General features: G+C 39.0%; 2 protein-coding genes across 2 annotated transcripts; one reads left to right on the top strand and one right to left on the bottom strand.

Annotated features, from left to right (window-relative positions):
• Positions 1-2,250: 2,250 nt before the first annotated feature.
• Positions 2,251-11,078, bottom strand: LOC143888205 (Sphingomyelin synthetase family protein). Its single transcript, XM_077392559.1, has 4 exons — positions 10,566-11,078; positions 6,790-7,184; positions 6,487-6,680; positions 2,251-2,907 (listed from the first exon to the last, which is right to left on the bottom strand). The coding sequence occupies exons 1-4, from the start codon at positions 10,865-10,867 to the stop codon at positions 2,512-2,514; spliced, it is 1,287 nt and encodes a 428-aa protein (XP_077248674.1). The 5' UTR covers positions 10,868-11,078; the 3' UTR covers positions 2,251-2,511.
• A 4,863-nt stretch (positions 11,079-15,941) lies between these two features.
• On the top strand, positions 15,942-17,620 carry LOC143887349 (citrate-binding protein-like). Its single transcript, XM_077391447.1, has 2 exons — positions 15,942-16,281; positions 17,172-17,620. Exons 1-2 carry the CDS (start codon positions 16,006-16,008, stop codon positions 17,556-17,558), a joined length of 663 nt encoding a protein of 220 aa, XP_077247562.1. The 5' UTR covers positions 15,942-16,005; the 3' UTR covers positions 17,559-17,620.
• The last annotated feature ends 1,881 nt before the right edge of the window (positions 17,621-19,501 follow it).

Here is a 19,501-nt window from a genome sequence, read left to right as displayed (position 1 = left end):
CATAGAGTCTTGAAAACCCCTTTCTAAAACTCAAGTACCCTCGGCCAATTTTCAGGGACTTGATAAGCCCATTCAAAAATTAGTAACCCCATTTTTATACTACATAACCCCAATCCCAAAGACTTGAAAACCCCCTTCCAAAACTCTACTACCCTCCGCCAATTTTTAGGGACTTGATAAGCCCATTCAAAAATTGGAAACCCTACTTTTGAGAGTTGCTAACCTCCTTCCAGAGAGTTGATAAACCCCTTCTGCTACAAAACCACTTTTCGAATGGCATCAAAATCTTCTTATACAACCACTTGTCTTCCAAAAAGTGAGTGAAGCCATCCATGCATTATCTCCAGAACACACCCTAAAATACAAACCGCTTAGATCCTAAACAAGATAAATCAAAAACAGAGGAAGAAAACTAGGGTAAAAAAACTCAACTTTCAAGTTTTCGACATACAGAGAAATTGATGGTAAGATCTCAACTTTCAAGTTTTCAAGACTTGCCAACAACAATGGTGGTTGAATGAGGAGGAAGATGACTAGTAAGGTAAAAAATCAAAAAGGTGAAAATGAAAAAGTAAAAGAAGAGGGAAGAAGGAAAAAACAAGGTGAAAAAAGGTTGTAAATGCCAAAGGGCATTTTTTACTAGCTTTTACTAACAAGACCTCTTCTTTCCCTCGTTGATAATTTCAGAAAAGCAAAGCATGGGTCCTGTTGATAATTACGTCATTTTTGTGTCCCCATTAGTAATTGTTCCAAAAAAGATCGTGATATCCCCGCGTTTGCCCTTGAGATTGTGCTAACTGCTAAGACTCATAAGACAAAAAACAATGAGATTGTAGTTACCAATGTGTTACTGCCAGTCCACGACACAAATAATTGAGTTTTTATATGGTGTAAGCCCTTATAGTCCCTTATTTTTCAAAAAGTACTGTAGGGACCACATCATGGGATGATCCAAACCGTCCATAAGATAGAACACAACGTTGTTCCCCAAAAATCATTTCCATAGGATGATCCCAGCCCTTCGATCTATAGAGGAAAATGAGAGTCTCCTATATTAATACGAGACTGATATTCGCACGACCATATTTTTACAACGGGATGCATCACTTTATTTTATGCTTATCTAATTTGCTGTAGAGAACTTGTTTCGGAATTGCACTAACTTTTGAACATGCTCTCTAAAATTTCAGGAAGACTAAAAAAGGAGGGAGAGAGAGAGGGAGATGCATTGTAAACTTAATTTTAACATTTGTAAAAGTCACAAAGCATTCTCAAAACATGTGTAAAATTACATTTCCAATGCACCTTTAAGAGTACTCGTTAGCAAAAACCCTTATATAATTAACAGAATAATTCAGTGCCCCATTCCATCATGTTGCCCAACTGCTATTTATAACAGCACTGAAAATGCAAAAGGAATTACTTTTACAGATGAGAGATGTGGATGTAATGGGACGCCCTTGCTGGCAGTTTCAACATGCTGAAAAAGAAGTAGGCGTTATCACTTCTCAACACACCAAATTTTCATAATAAAATTGTAACACAATTACCTTAAAAAAGAGTGTCAACCGATGCTTAAGTAGGGGTTGAACTTGGACCTGGCTCAATCCAAACCCGACAGCTTTAACTTGATTTTTTTGCTTTTAATAGGTGCTTTAACCTGATTATGGCTCGGGTTTGGTTGGCATTTCCTTGGATTGAGTTGGGTTAGGGTTGAGGCCTTGGGCAACCTGATCTGACCCAACCCCATCTCTCTAATTTTATTGTTATTTTCAAATCATGCTGTTATATTTTTTATATTTTTCTATTTTTGACTCGTGCCAACCAGAACCCAACCTGATTCAACTCATACTGATTTGGAAAATCTAGTTAGACAGATTGAGCACGGGTTGAGAGGCTGGTTGGGTTAGGGTTAGGCTCGGGTTAGGGTGAGGCCATTGTGCCTCGGGTTGATCTAGGGTGGGCTTTAACCCAACTCAACCCGGCCCACATTGCACCCCGGGGTTTGCCACACAATTTTGCAGGGCTCACTTTTGCAGGAGAGAAAGGCCATACAAGCTCACTTCTTAGCAGATTTTGTCTTATTCATTTAATTAATCCAAGGTGGTAGTCCTCCTGCAAAAGTGAGCGGTGAAATGGCTTTCCCAAGAAAGTATAGAGCGTCAAAATCTACCTAGAGACAGGATGGACAATAGACTACTATATCAGAAAATGGTTAACAGTTTATAGATGAGCAGGGATGGCAAGACGTATAAAATTCATAGAACATATAAGCTTAAACGGGCAGGAACGGTGTAATTTGCTGTAAGTTCCCCTCTCCTCTGTTCAAGAGAAACTGTTCCCACAATTCAAGTTCATCATAAATTGAATAAATTTGAGAAGTGGAGCCCCTCAAATTGTCTTAATAGATAACCACATAGTTAAATTACAAAGTATATTCTACATTTCAACGATCCCTCATCCTCGAAATCCAAAACCAAGGAGTCTGAACACGCTTACCAGAGCACGCAATCATCCATCACTTGTCAATGTAAAGGCCAGAAGCCCAATAGTAATAGAGAAAATGATGGTAATTCCTGCAAATCCCCAGATAGCCCATTGCGTGAAATTCTGGTGCTCTTGACCCGCAAACTCAACCTCTTTCAAAAGCTCCCTCACCTCATCCATATCTGAATCTTTTGTCGCTTGGATTAGTCGACTTTGGATCTTTTCGAGCTGAGCAAGCCTTCTGGCTCTAGATCTGTCTTTGGCTGACCAGAGAAAACCAGTCATCCTCCACAAGAAGATACCTACATAGATGGCCACAAAACAGTCAACACTGTAATGGTGCCGTTCTCGTATTTCTCTCTGGCCGCTGTGCAGAACAAGAAGCCATATAAGAGCAGAGGTCCAACCACCATATGCTTCCTGGCACCATGTTTACACATATGTTAGCACTTTCAAAGGTGTGATGGTATACAAACTATCAATAGATGCAGGAGACTTGTGGTGGTAAACAAGATTATTGGGTATGGGTCAACTGTCCAGGATGCAGAGTTAAACAGCATTTTAACTGTAATAGAATAGGAAAATATCTTGAAAAGGAGCAGAATCATATTATGGAAAAAAACTAATGGAAATACAATAGGCACGTTTGGCTGCCAGGAATTGTTTTTTCATGATAAATTGGGCGTCTCCAAGTGGTGGAGATGAGGGTAAAGTCGGTTGAAAATCCGGAAATATAGCGTATGGAGCCACCGTCACAACGTATAGTGTGCCAATAGGAGGGAATTGCTCCTACATCTCCTTGCCCCTTGTAGGGCGACCATCCCTGGCAGAGAGAAGGGGATCACGAAAATCCGGAATCAAAATCCCACAACTAGTGGAGAAGTTGCTAAAAAACCGGAAAAGGTTGATCCGGCTTTGAGTAGAGTTTTCGGTTCCCTGATTTTTAGTAACTTCTCCTCATGGAAACACTAGTTCTGGGATTTTGTTTCCTGATTTTCAGCCGACTTCATCATCATCTCCACTTGGAGATGCCCAATTTATCATGAAAAACAATTCATGGCAGCCAAACGTGCAAAATGTGTTTCGTAAGAACGTAAGGACAAGCAGACTTACTGATACAAACAAGAGAGCCCTGCAATTCCCAAGGATTGTCCACAGTAATGTAAGAAACAAGGAAGATTTTTTTTCTAAAGAAAGGAATCTACGGTGAATTTACATATCATAAATACAATTTGACGAGTTTGGAAGAAAGTCCAATTTGGAGAGAAAGGGGCCCGAGCTTGACATATTCTAGAAGTTTTCCTTTAATAAAAGTTTCTAGTACAAGACCAAGTAGAATTTCAATGTAATTGGATCTTGGATCAAGGAAATATCAAAGTTAAGATCACTCGTGAATGAGTTTCGAGAGTTCTTATGCTTGTCAAGTTAGTTTAGAAAGTCATTTAAGCTATTAATTTTGGGGAGTGTTAGTACAGTATCTGTTAGCTTTTCAATTTGAAAAGTTTCTAAATTGAGACAATGGTATTTTTAGGCTGAGATTAGTAACTTGTACTAGTGGAAAGAGTATTGCTATGGTTTTAGAAAGGAGGGAGCCTAAATTTACTAGATTTTATGGTTTTAGAAGTTGGTTATTGTGGGAAGCAACATCTGTGTGTGTGTGTAGAGAGAGAGAGAGAGAGAGGAAGGGGGGGGGGGGATCCAATCCTTCTTGGATGCAGCATATTTCTGTGCTTCCTAGCCCTATCATGCACATGGGGCGCATCATGATTGAGATGAAAGACTCGTGAAAGGCTCTGCCTTGGATTGGCACATGGGGCGCATCATGATTGAGATGAAAGACTCGTGAAAGGCTCTGCCTTGGATTGGCAATAGCCTAAAAGTCAACCAATTTAACCATGTCATAAGTGTCGTTATTGGCTACCGAATTTGTAGCATTGTATGTTCATATTTTGCATTACTTATAGATCTTGATAGGAATTTTAGAAACACCCAAGCACAACAACTTTTGGGCATTGAACCATATATGGTCTACTGCATGAAATGCATGAATGGACTACATCGATCATGGTCATTTTTCCCTTGCCACGAATGATGGGGGGAAATATGTGTGTGTGCGAGCACGCGTGCCTTACAACTTCGGTCCCCATGGAAGTTGACACATGTCGGCCAAAGTTTAAAATCATGACTAAGTTAAGGACTTATATAATCACCCTTGCATTATTCATTTTCCATTGACTTTTTTTTTTCACAACAGTTAGATTTACACGTGCCATCTAACATATCCATCATCATCATCATTTTTTCCTCAACAAACACTCAAAAATAAAATCTCCATAGTCAATAATTTGTGCCATCAAATTTGACCAAAATAGAATCCAATCTGTCACTCAAGGCAGCCATAATGTAGTATGAAGAAGGGAAAGAAGAGAATAAAACAAGCTACATTATCCAACCCAAAAAAATGTAAATATTCTTAATAAACCGGCACCACACTTCTTAAATCATACCATAACCAAAAATTTCAAAAAGCAACCTAATCTAGTTTCAAAGAATTTACACAACATAAACTGTCCCAAATTGACAAAAAAGTCTTATCTAGGTCATATGAAACCTGAAATTTAGATTAAAATATCAATGTATGAAATGCCCTTCAATAATTTCATAACCCAACTCATTTAGAATCAAAATCATGCAGGTAACCCAAATAGATATAGATCTAACATAACTCGCACAATAGTCTTGCAAACGGGCTAAAAAAATCAGACCTCACATATTTTGGCCACGCGGTTCAGATCTATGAATATCTGAGTTCTCTTACCTTGTGCAAGGCATTGACACCAACATTGCTTCAATTGAAGAAGGGATGCAAGATCTCTACTTCTCTTGGCTGAATCTTATAATTTCTTCTTTCTTCTAGGGCAAGGACCTTCATCATCTTCAACAAAGCTCTGATAACATGTCAAGATCACAATGGATGTGACTTGAGTGGTGTAGAAACGAGAAGAAAGTGTGAAGAGAAGATGTGGAGGAAGTAGTGGAAGAGAAGAGGAGAAGAGGAGAAGAGAGGAGAATAAAGAAAACAAGATATTTGGGTGGAAAGAGAGCATACCCATGAACTGGATGACTCTCTATTATGAATTAACTTTTCTTAAATTTACAAATTTTCCATTAATGAAATGGGTCCTGTCCTAAATACGAAGAAATCTCGGTTAAATACACAATAAAACCCAGAAATAAAGCAATAAAATAAATAGTCTTCTAACTTCAACATCATGTTCATTTCTAAAATGGAAAATTAACTGGCAAGAGAAAGGACAGAAACAGGGAATATATAAAGCATGTAAAAGGAAAATACAAGTATTATTAATCAAGAAGTAAGAGTGAATGGTTCAAGTCAGCTAAACTATTGAAGAGAAGGCCAACTCATTGTCTGACTACATTTAAGGTTCAGGGAATAATAACCAAAGAATCCCAACACTTGCATTCATTATGCTAAGATACAAGTAATCAACCCGTACAGGTGTGGCTATTTGGCTTAAAGTCATGGGTATGCTCCCCAGTGATGCAAGTTCGAATCCCCCTGGGCTTACCTGATGCGCGTGGTTTACGGGTGATTGCGTGCATCCGTAGGGAATAGTCCCGCCCTAAAAATTGGGGTGGGGATACCCTATGTCATAAAAAAAGATACAAGTAACCTAGTCTGGAAACAAGAGAGAATGATCATAGTCAGCTAACTTAGAGACGAGGAAGCCAATTCCTTTTCTAACTTATTTTAGATTCTGAGAAATATTAATCAATGCATTGCATTCTTATATCAGACATACTACAATTAACGATGCAAGTTCTTAATACACTTCGTGGCAAAAGTCTCAACATACAATTTTTGTACACAATATCCATGCACCTATATGGGACTGGAAATCTAAATTTTTACTGATAAAGTAACATGCCAAATCCATCCAACTAAGAAATAACAGCCATAAAAGGATTCAGACATACCGTCCATGCCATAGCAGTCAACACTGCAACAAACATGTGGCCACTGTATAAAAGGTCATTGCACCCACCACCAGCTTTCGTTAGCAAACCGTACCATGTCGACCCTTCCGAACTAGTGGGCCTCAAGATATCAACTAGGAAACTCATTGATCCCCAATCAGGCCGGTACTCACCAGGGTAGTCCCCAACAGTTGCTAAAAAGTAAAACAGAAGAAATATTAGATCCTCAAACCATCTAGTTACAAAATCAATGGGATCAAAATGTATTTAAAAAAAAACTTAGGTATTTCGTGTGGAACAAACCATAATGTATGTCATTATGTATTAGCTTGCTAATGGCATTGGAATCGGATGCATATGGCATATAATATTTCTGCGCCCAAGGATGAGGATGTGAGGGAACTCTAAACCGGGAAACAGCACACCAAGGCCGGAGTGACGGCAGAATTGTAGAGGCAAATGTTAAGGCCCGAAGAAGACGACCAATAGCCATGGTGAACATATACCTTGCACCGAGTCCGAGGCCAGGAGCTTTGACGGAGTTGAATAATACAGAGAAGGAAAGCATTAGAAACAACATCAGATAATGATGCAGGCTGATAATATGTGCTCTTAATATTTCAACCACGAAATGGGGAAGCTTCTCATTCAGTGCTAGAAACAGCCACTGGCCAGTATCAGGAAGAGGAGGCGCGGATCTGCCCATATTTAATGAACCTTTGCATTATCTCAACCGGAAAACATTTAATTAATAAATAGCTCAAATGATAGTGCAACATTAAATGTATGGACTTACAAGATGACAAGGGGAATCGCCAAAGAGGAGTTGAAAAAACACTACATCAAATGATTTCGATGGAAAATAACATAGACAAAGCATATTCCAATGACACAACATCAAGACCATAAAGGTAATAATAACAGAACATAACATAGAAAATAATGGTCCTGCAAACATCGATTGCTCTTTTTTTGAATGGTAAAAGAAAAGAAGAAGAAGCTCAATTGCTCAAGATTACATAAATAAAAAAGGATCTAGGACAAGAAGTGGACAAGATTAAGCAAAATGGGTAACATGGAGAAGTTAGAGAAATCAATTAGAGATCCATTTAGCATCAAACAGGAGCTTACAATAATGTGAATACAATTGTACAAAGTAACAAAGACAAACATGGGCTCTCAAACAATCAAGTTAAGTTCAAACTTCAAAACCGTATTATCTATGCCAAATGGACTTATCTATCTAAATTGGATAATATTGCCTGTCAGTATGGGTGATGCAAATATGCAATATGGATATACTGTCCTAAGTGCATGTGCTCGGATGGAAAACAATATAAGAACGCGTAAATGTACGGTGAGAAATGCTAAATTTTAAAGGTCCATTCATGCTTTGGTAGGATTCCAATTGAAAAAAGAAAAAACTGTGCAAGTGGGTGTTTTACTTTTCCCCACTTGTAGAAATATAATCATATATTAAAAACCGTATTCTGCATTCTAAGTTCTAGGTTATGTTGAACCATTTTGTTGGTAATCAACTACAATATGTATAACCATTTTGTTGTGAATCAATACTGTAGCATTATCTTACACCGATATTTCCTATACTTTTTTCCTTTTCAAAATATTTCTTGGGTTCGCAATCAATGTTTTCAACTGTGTTACGTATAGCATCGGTACCTATAAAATTGATTAGAAGTACTTGAAAATAAAAGATTGCAGATTAACGCATTGTCCATGGATTAATACAACGCATTTGCATGCATAATTTTCCCAAGTAACTACCAAAAAATAACAAAATGCCCCACCAACAAGCGAATTTATATATTTATTTAGAACCGTAACAAGCATATTTAGGTAGTATCATAAACATATATCAATAATCCAAATTGAATTCATTCCAGTTCTTCCAAGTATAATCTCATGAACCCGGCAAAACAATAAGGAAAAGGAACCCAAAACCCAACACAACTTCAATTGCAAAACCCAAAAATATATAAACAGATGCATTCACAAAGAACAGAAGAATAGACCCAATTCCTTTACACCCATACCCATACGGAACAGAGCTACAAAATAAACATAAAACTAACTATCCAAATCACCCAAACTACATCAATCTCGCAGAGAAGAAAATTGTTAGAAGGTGTATGTATTTGCCTAATTGCATTATGGTCTTTGTACTCTTTCTCTTTAATATAAATACATAAGTGATGGGGAGCATCTCCCAAAACTCACTCTTTTTCTCTCATTGTCTTCTCTTCTTCTCCTCTCTCAACATGATATCAGAGCCCTACGGTTTTGATCTCCTAGGGACCACCATTGTTCCCTTCCTCCCTTCACCTTCTTCTTCTTCTTCTTCTTCCTGTTAACCGAGGGCCACCCTCTATCAGCTTGATGTCAAGAATGCCTTTCTCAATGGTGACATACTCTTTCTCTTCGGGGTTGACTACACAGAGACCTTCTCAACGGTTGCCAAAATTCCTTCTTTAACTGAGAATGGCCCCTCCATTAGCTTGATGTCAATAATGCCTTTCTCCATGATGACTTGACTGAAGAGGTTTATATGGAGCAACCTTCTGGTATGTTGCTCAGGGGGAGATGTCCTCCTCAGTATGCAAACTTCGCAAGTCTTTATATTGGCTTAAACAATCTCCTAGAGCATGGTTTGGACGATTCAGTGATGCTATCATGCGATTTGGCATGAGGCAATGTGCAGTTGATCACTCTTTTTTTAGTTGTTGTTCCGATGCTGGGCATATCCTTCTCATAATCTATGTGGATGACATTATCATTACAGGCAGCGACATAGCTAGTATACAGAGCTTGAAGGCCTTCCTACAGAAAGAATTTTCCATAAAGACCTTGGGCGTCTAAGATATTTTCCAGGGGTTGAGGTAGTTTATTCTGGTAGTAATCTCTACCTCTCTTAGAGGAAGTATGTGCTAGATCTGTTGGATGATACTGGTTCAATGGGGATGAAACCAGTTGTTGTTCCCATGTACCCAAATACAAAGTTGCTTTCAGATGAGGGAGAATTGATGGATGACCCTGGCAGGTACCGTCGGGTAGTTGAGAAGCTCATTTATCTCACTGTTACTTGCCCAGATATCTCATACGCAGTTGGGGTATAGTTAGCCAGTTTATGAGTGATCCATGTACATCCCAATAGCAGTGGTTCAAATTCTTCGCTATCTGAAGGGAGCGCTAGGGAAATGCCTCCTATTCAAGAAGCATGGGCATGCAAGGCTGGAAGGATTTTGTGATACAGATTGGGCAAGGTCTCCAGCAGATAGGAGATCTACCACTGGCTATTGCACTTTTGTTGGGGGTAACTTAGTGTCATGGCGAAGAAACATGACATAGTTTCCAAGTCAAATGCAGAAGCAGAATATCGACCCATGTCACATACGAGTGGAGAGCTTATTTGGTTGCGATCTCTCCTATCAGAGATTGGCTTCCCTTCACCTTCTTCGGCCCAGCTTTATTGTGACAATAAGGCTGTTATTCGCATTGCTACCAATCATGTCTTCCATGAGAAAACCAAGCACATAGAGGTTGATTGTCATTTCATACGCCAGAGAATTCAAAAAGGCGAGATACACGTCTCCTTCACTCCATCAGTGGATCAGCTAGCTAATGTATTTACCAAGTCGTTGACTAGCTAATGTATTTACCAAGTCGTTGAGTAAAGCTAAGCTAAATGAGATTTGTAACAAGCGAGTAATGTATGATAACTGCATTCCAGCTCGAGGGGAGTGTTAGAAGGTGTATGTATTTGCCTAAGGACATTATGGTCTTTTTACTCTTTCTCTTTAATATAAATACATAAGTGAAGGGGCGCATCTCCCAAAACTCAATCTTTTTCTCTCATTCTCTTCTCTTCTTCTCCTCTCTCAACAAAAACGAAAAGGAAACCAGAACCCAACATAACTTCAATTGCAAAACCCACAAAAAAACAGATCGATTTACAAAAAAAAGAAAGAATTAAATAAAAAAAAAAGGAATCTGCTCACAGTTTCGTTTTCTCAAATTAGGGTTTTGTTGCAAATTAGGGGAAGAGTATGATTGATTATTACCGGTGCCAGTCGAGGCCGAGAACGGCAGTAACGAAGCGAACAGAGAGGACTTCGAAGAGAAGGGCGGAGAGCATGAAGAACAATGAAGCGATGAAAGGAATGGCGGATCTGAGCTCCAAAGACCAGTGCTTGTAGAAGGGGACCCGAACCACGGAGGCCAGGGCGAGACCAGCCCACAGCATTGGCTGGAGCCGGGCGTGCCATGACGGAGAAACATTGCGCAGGTAATCCACTGCCACGTAGCAGATCGCGGCCAATCCCAGCCCTCCGTTTTTGGCGAATGCCATTGGCCTCATCCCCATTTACCCTCTGCCTTGCTTTTGGTAGAACAGAGCAAAAGACTCGTTTATGGGTTTACATGACTAACCAGAAAAATACGGAGATCACATGTTTCTCAGTCTTAACTCTTAAGATGCCCTTTTTTATGACCTTCTCATAGTTTCAACTTTCAATTTTTCAGATTGTTCTGGATTTTGGAATCGATTTGGAGTCTATAACCGATAATTTGGAGTCAAGGTACGTTTATAATCAGTTTTGGACTCAAAATCCAAAATGAAGAGGGGAAAAGTACGCTGACCACCGATTCAGATAGTTTGCCCTGGTCTCCTGTTTAGACGTGGGGCCTATTGTCGATGATGGCTCATGATGCGAAAATACTCGTTCGTAGTCACTAGTCGCACTACCAAATTAATGAGCTACATATATTGTTAGGGGGCAAGAGCTATAGCTCAGCCTAGCATAGACCCGGCAAAATGGGACCCGTAACCGCAGGTACACCCGGCCCGCACACAAATTTGCGGGTACGGGTACAAATCTTTTTACCCATAAAAAAAATACCCACACCCGGCCCCTACCCGGGACTAGCAGGTGGGTCTGGGTCAGCTCTGGGTGCCCCTCGGGCAACCTTTCAAAACTAAGGCGGGGGAATCTATTGCATTAATATGTAATTGGGCTATTCTTATATCATATGATTTTTAGATGGATATTACAGTAGGCTTTCTAAGAATGCCGTGAAACAAAATCCCCACAACCTCTTTTTATGTAACTTATATCACATACAACAACTGAACAAAGTAATTATTTGGTGAATCTCAAGCATTCTTAGTATTGTCAAAGAAGATCTCATGTGCAAATTGTTAATTCAAGCAAACCCAACACAAATGACGAAGAAATGTAGATCGGCAATGGACGGAATTGAACAAAATAGGGCATTGAATGACAGATTGCTGAAGGGTGCAATGTTTTTATGTTCTGATCAGAAATCCTTTGGTTGCAGGCTGCTCTTTGATTCAGTAGAAGGGGGAGGTGCTCCTCCTTATGGTGAAACCTGTATTGAAGATTTGGTCATGGATGAGGGAGGCAATTAGTAATGCTCCAAATTATTCTGAATGACCATTGCCAAAAAAATTATACACACATTTCATCATGCTACTGTAGAACTGGATGGCATGCTTTGGGCACTCAAACATGACGCAACGTTCATATTTAGATGAGTTTACCGCAAAAGGCTGCGAAATGAATGAAATCGTCGTTGCCACAAAAGGTTTTTTTTTTATAAAAAAATTAAATATAAATTTAGTGGGTTACCCGCGAGTTTATCCAACCCGCGCGGGTTGGGTACGAGTACATGAAAAACTTACCCGTAGAATCGCAGGTATTTTTTACCCGTACCCGCACGGGTTACCGGTTTGCCGGGTCTAGCCTAGCAAGCCACTATAAACTAGGGTTGCAACTCCGGTCGAGCGGGTCGGGTCGGGGTCGGGGTTTTTTTCTAGAAAACCCAGGATTCCCAAACCCGGCCTACCCATGATAATTCTCGGGTTGGGTTTTTTCGCGTTGACGCACTGTAGAGAAAAAAAACAATTCTTCACACCAAAAATCTCTAAATTTCTGTAATCAAGTGTATAAATTTAAGAAGGAAACTATATTTCCACTTCACAAACATGATCACCTCAATAAAAACAATTATATCATTATATTATATTGAAAAATAATTTGCCATGTTATTCAAGAGATAATTAAAAATGTCATAGTACACCTACTTAAGTCGGGTCGGGTTTCAGGTTTTTTTTTCTTTAAACCTGACCCTACCCAAGATTGAGCTGGGTTTTTAAACTAAAACCCGACCCTACCCAAGACACACGATTTCTAAACCCGACCCATGCTATTTTCGGGTCGGGTCAATGCGGGTCGGGTAAAACCCGGCCCACGTTGCAACCCTACTATAAACACACCATCTCCATGTTGTTTGACTCGTCCAATCCATTCATTCCATAGAATCTCACATAGATAGGGTGTTCCTAAGAAACCATCTCCATACAATCATCCTAACCACTCGATCTCTAGAAGCCCACTTTCTAGCCGTCCATTCTAAAACTCCACAAATCAATAGATACCATGATCTATGGAGATGATTTCTTAGGGACACCCTACCTATGTTAGGTCCTATAGAATGAACAGGTTGGATGAGTCAAACAACAAAAGAAATGGTGTAAATAGAAGGCTGCTCAGGCTGCGCGATACCTCATTTTTCCTGATATTGTTAAATGGTTAAGGATTCCCATTCTATTTTATGGTTAGATGGATCGAGCAAGTGACGCAACATTTGTGCGACACCCCAATCAATCCACGGAAGAAATACAAATACTAGCTGCAGTAAAACTTCTGTGGTTCGGTGCCTATACTCAAATTCACTGTTCAATATAACATAAATTGGAGCGATCAATAGAAAATTGAACGCTAAGACTCAATTCACCGATAATCTAAACAAAAAGTACAAGAGCTCAAATGAATAGTGAACCCTAGATTGTTTGAACTATGATTGATTAAGCAGTGTGTCACGCTATGGGGAGATGAGATCAAGCTTCGATCCATCAATTCAAGCTATCAGAAGGTACATAGTAGAATGATCCAAGTGATTAAAAAAACTCAAGATTTCAATTTAAATTATCAAAATGAGGGGCCTCACAGCGATGAGGCCCAATCTAGCTTAAAGCAAGTGATCAAAAGTGATTAGGGTTCTAATATCCAGCACATCAACAATTGAAACATCCAAAGAAAGAAGACAGAGAGAACAATAGGCCATAATTGACACCAAGAACGATGGCCATTGATCAAGGTAACCAAAGGCAATCACAATTGATCCAACATACCCACAAGCACGTTACAAGTTACAACAAAGCCATCTAAACACGAAAAGAAGGGAGAAATTTATAAGTTCTTTCCTATTCATTAGATATTTGATGAATTTTCCCCCCAAATTTTATTTTTAATGATTTTAATAAGTATTTTATAAGCCTTAAATAATTATCATTAATTCCAAAAGTAAACAGTTCTTGCACTCGAGCTCAGATAGCTTATCTGCGCTCGAGTGCGGGAAACAAGGGTGGGCCTACATTTTTTGGGTGATCCTAATCATTCATTTGAAAGGCCCCATCATGGATGGGGTGTTTACCAAACCTCGGCTTCATTGGATCATATTAAGGTGTTCATTTGTGTGTGAGAAAATGGACAGATACTGTTTGTCCACAAATTTGCCCATTTTTTCACCCCACAAATGAAAGCATTAGGTTGATCCAATGGACGTGATTTTTTGGTACACAACCCATACATGATGGGGCCTTTCAAATGAATGCTTAGGATGGTCCAAAAAATGTGAGCCGACCATGTTTTCTGCACTCATGTGCAGGAACTGTTTCCTCTAATTCCAATTATTTCTTAGCAAATTTTATTTTTATGTACATTAGATTTAGACTAGATGCCTAGTGCGCCCTACATTGATCTCTTGGAAGTGTCATAGGAATGGAATCTAAAAAATTTAAAATTAAAATTTATTTATTGGAAATGGAGTTTATCCTCTGATAAATAAAATTAAAAAAACAAAAAATCGAATATAATGTATAATTTAAGCAAGAAAATCTTTCCCAATGGGAGGGTTAGATTAGATATGCCCAAATGGAGAGAATTTAGGGACATTGAGCGCCATAAAGCCAGACATGTAAACAGTTTAGATCATCGAACGAGAGGCCTTTATGTACATGTTTGCACGCCCTAAATTTTCTTTTTATAAGTAAGGCCGGCTCTTATATATATTGAACAAGGGCACTCAACCCACTTGGCAATAGAGGGGAATGGTTTTGCATGTGTTGAAGATTTATTTTAGATTCACATCTACTAAAAAACAATACATTTCTTATATCTCATCAGTATCTCTAACTAAAGAGTTTCCATGTCGGTGCATGCATGCGCACACGAACGTAACAAGGGTGCCGCACTTGATATTTGATCAAACAACCGTGAGATCAAACATTAAGAGCAGCACCTTTAATGCAGACAAAAATCACCGTGCAATTTGTCATTGCCTACAAAATGTGGAAGGAATCCTTGTTCTTCAAGTGTTATTTGTGTTATCTTAATTGTAGCCTATTTTTTAGGCATCAAATCTTTTGAGTGTTCTTCATTTTCACTCTTAGAAACTAGACTTCAACAGAGTCAAAGTAAATATCATTCCATTGGACGGGGTTTGAAGTCTTGTAATTGAAGGGCACATTTTCTTATTCTTTTTTTTTTTTTTTATCTTTTGTCTTTTCTTTTTTTTTTAATCTTTTTGCCTCCTCTGCTAGCCAAGAGGAACCTCAGATTTTTGGACTGCATCAAACTATATGGCAGTCCCCCCCCCCCCCCCCCCCCCCCCCCATGCAGCTATGCATGTACACCTTATAATTTTGCCCTAACTAAAATATATGGTCAGGTGGCGTAGGCAGTGACCATGCAGCAATCTGTAAAGTAAAAATCATATATGTTTATGTAGACCTTGTCCTACTTTGTTAGACAAAAAAATATTAAATTGTAGATTAGACAAATTCATACAAAAATAAGACACACACACTCTCTCTCTCTCACACACATACCTTAGCACCACTTCTTTCTTCAAATGTAAATATTTTAATAGTTGAGAACATAGGCATATGCGGTAAAATCAATTTCCGCATGTAATTGTACACACATCTAAAAGATCCACCGAGAGAGAGAGAGAGAGAGAGCTTGACTTTTATCGATTTCTACTAAAACCCAGTCAAGACTGCCATGGGTAAAATCGCCTTTTCCCAAAAGCCAACGAAATGTTTGACACCATAAGATCGAGTTTCATAGAAATCAGCCTATAAAAACTATGTAAAACTGATTTTTATCGAAGTATATTTCATTGAGAATACCTTTATCTGCTTTCAAACGCTATCTAATTTTTTCATAGACAAAGATACCTTAATGTTTGAAGAGGTCAGCGAAACTCAGCTGTAGACATTATGATCATCTCACAATATTACTTTTGAGAAGAGGAATCCATATATTGCTGTCCCTTTACACCAACCACTCCTACTATTCCTTGCTCCTCCATCCATTATAAAAACGTCCAACCTAAGAAGAAGAAGAAGAAGAAGAAATGGGTTCTTCTGGCTTTGTCTTTGCTCTTTTCTTTCTAGTCCTGCTCCACCTTGGCACACACAGAGCCAAAGGTTGGTGGCCCGAAGATCCGACAAATGGGTTCATCTCTATCCCTCTCAACGCCTCTAACTTAAGGGTCCTAAAACCTTATGACTTGCCCTTAAGTGAGCGATATAGCTTCATCGATGGAGTCCACAGGTTCTGGGTTTTCTCTACAGACAAGCCTCACTCCCGTACAAGCAAGACCCATCCACGCACTGAGATGAGCATAAGTGTAAACAATCTCCAACTCTACGCCTCCCCTTTTCTTTTCTTTTTTATTTCTTTCAATCATGGCTACGTTGCTGTGATGAGTGAGCTCAACACCAAGTTGGAGTTCCCAGGCCAACCCAAGTAGCTCCCTACCTTGAACAGGTTTTGGGCCCTATTCATCCCGGCCACCATCTATCTAATCATGGTCTGAATTCTAAAATAAGAACTGGATTTTCGTGCAATTGTTGGAATTCCTTGGATTGTTTACACTATGATTGTAATCAATCAAGATTAATTGAGATCTCTTCCTTCATTTGGTATCAAAGCGGGTCAATTAGATCACGCACTGATCACAAATGCCTGGCGGATGACCAATCTAGCCGTCCGCACTATTAGAATTGATTTTAATCAATCAAAATTAATAGAAGTCTCTTCCTTTGCACACCCATAAAATGACAATTTTTCTTAGCGAAAATGGAGATTTGTTTGAAATGATTTTCTCTAAATAAAAAACCATCTTACCCAACACACAATCATGTTCCGAGCACAGCCATTTTACGAAATTTACATGTGCCTATTTGTGAAACAACCAATTACTCCAAAAGCTTAAGTTGTACGTTAGAGTTGGTGTTATTTAATCATTTATACTTCAAAACTTACCCTCACGTTTGGCCTATCTTTTTTGAGTTTGCCATACACCTGGATATTTAATATCAAGGAGTTGTTGAGTCTTGAACCCATTACCTCCATAAGCCAATAGCTCTAATATCGTGTGAAACAACCAATTACTCCAAGAGCTTATGCTGTTAGAGTTGGTGTTATTTAATCATTTATACTTAACACTATTATTACTTTTTATTTTTTCATTTTCTTCTTCCTATGTTTGTTTATCTTTACTACATTTTTTGTTAGGTCTACTATAATACCTCTGGTGTGTGGCAATTCGAAGGGCATGGGTACGTGCCCAATGGTACATCCAGTGTATGTATCATGCAAATCTTTGGTGCAAGTGGCCACGCCACAACAGCCATGATGCGGGTATACAATGGTACGCTTTCATATTATCGAAGCCCGGTCCTAGTCCCTTATATCTACGATCGATGGTTTCGCTTAAATGTAATCCACGATGTCGATGCTGGAAAAGTAAGAATTTTCATTGATCGGGTTCTAAAATTAGAGGTGAATGATCATGGGGGGCCCTCTCATAACTTTAAATTTGGTGTTTATGCACAAGATGGCGCTTCCTATTACATGGAGTCTCGTTGGAAGGGAATCAAGGTCCTTAAAAAATGTGATTAACATGTGTTACTACTTTCTTTGTTATGGTTTAGCTTGTTAATGAAATAAGTACTGGTGTCATATAAGAAGATACTTATTTATTGTTATATGCTTTTCTTTTTTCTTTTGAGAAATAATCGAGCCCAAGATGATAGAATTCAATGAGATTATGGTTGACTACTATAGTCCTACCCTCAATTGCAAGATAGATCAAATGTCCAATGCAAGCTCTGCGGTAACAAGTACTCAGGCGGGATAAATCCAAAATGAGATTGAAATTCTCCTTATTAAGAGGGCATGCCACGCAGAGACTTAGAGACTACGTGCTAGCCTACTAAGTCTGGCTTTTGTCCAAGATGGACCACCCAATCTATCACTAATAGAATGAAGACTTTTTTTTTAAAGTTTTTTCTCAATAAATGGTTCAAATCAGTTGGATGCATGAAGGAATGCCGAGTGGGCATATTGACCAATTTTTTGCTTAGGCAATATCTTGTCTCACTTTCCAGGTAAAGTGGAGTCGCTTTTTCTCTGAGTAAAATTTGAGCATGTTTGGTTGGTATCAGTCACTACTTTCCCTTAGTTTCCTATAATTTCCCTATGGGTCCGTTTGGATACTGGGAGGTCGTCAGAAAGGGAAAGTAATGAGCAGAGGGACAGGGGAAGAGAGAGAATTGAAAAATATAAGTGGAATGGAAAATACAAAGCTGTTTCTTTTTCCAGCTAGACCCTCTCGATTTAGGGGGGAATTCGAGGCTATGTTTTCGGTGACACATAAGTGGACATAAGCTCGAGGGGGGAAAAAAATACTTCACGTGTCAACCGAACGCTTGTTAAATCGTTTTTGTCGGAGAAAGCCTGAATTTGTCCCTTTTGCTTTTTTTAACTTTCGTTTTCCATGACTACCAAATGGACCCTATATGCACCAAGATTTCTTAGTAGAATAGTGGGTAAGTAGTCAACTGGTAGAGTAGTAGGGAATTAAGTAGTATCCTGCTGATAGAGTACGTAGTTGTGAACCCCATGATGTATTTGGTTTTAAAGTGTAGATTAGTAGTCTCCTTGTAGAGTAGAGAGCAAGACGAGGGACAAAAAAAAGAGAAAGAGAAGAGAAATGAATCCCACAACTCTAGTACAAAAGAAATTACCTTTTTTTTTAAAAGATTTTAGTTGTAGAATTACAGGGTGCCATCTCAGCAGACAAATGGACAGACAAGTAGAGTATTAAGTAAGTAGTCTTCTAGGGTTTTGACTCCTTTTTGCAATCAAATGTCTCATGACACCCGACTTTATACGGTGCTCGGAAGAATTAAATCCCACGTCCAAGAATAGCCTCAAGAACACTAGAAGAAGAATAAGGGAGAAGAGACGATTTTTTTTTATTCATGTTCTTCAATAGAAAGTTACAAATAATTTTTAATCTCAAAGATCCCTCTCACGGTACTTTCCTAAACAAAATAGAATCCTAACCGACACCAACTTCTTACACCCTCTCCTCACTCAGACCATGTGTAGTTTCTCCTTCTCCCACCTTCCCTAGCCCTTTCTCTCACTACTTGATAAACACAATTACATGGAAATGTTTTTGACACCAGCCAAACTTGATAAACATCCGAACCTAATCAAAGGTGGAGGGGAAAATGGACAGACACTGTTTATGACCATTTTTTCCCTCCACAAATGGCAGGATTGGGATGATCCTAAATGGTTCATTTTTTGTACACACCCTATCCATGGAAGGGCCTTCCAAATGAATGCTTTGGATCACCCCAAAAATGTGGGCCTACATCAGTTTTTGAAGCAGCTGTCTAAGCAGCTGCGCAGGAACACTTCTCATATATATATATATATATATAGGAAAATGATTGTGAGCTTGAAGCTCATATAGCTTATATGAGCTTGAGGGCCCAAACACATGGGTCCCACATTTTTTGTGGTGATCCAAACCATTCATTTGCAAGGCC

The sequence above is a fragment of the Tasmannia lanceolata genome, unplaced genomic scaffold (assembly GCF_043159265.1).
Source record: "Tasmannia lanceolata isolate RefF3 unplaced genomic scaffold, GAP_Taslan_0.1 ptg000012l, whole genome shotgun sequence".
NCBI lineage: Eukaryota > Viridiplantae > Streptophyta > Magnoliopsida > Canellales > Winteraceae > Tasmannia > Tasmannia lanceolata.
The sequence above is the reverse complement of the archived record's forward strand: the minus strand, read 5'-3'. Positions and strand labels throughout refer to the sequence as shown.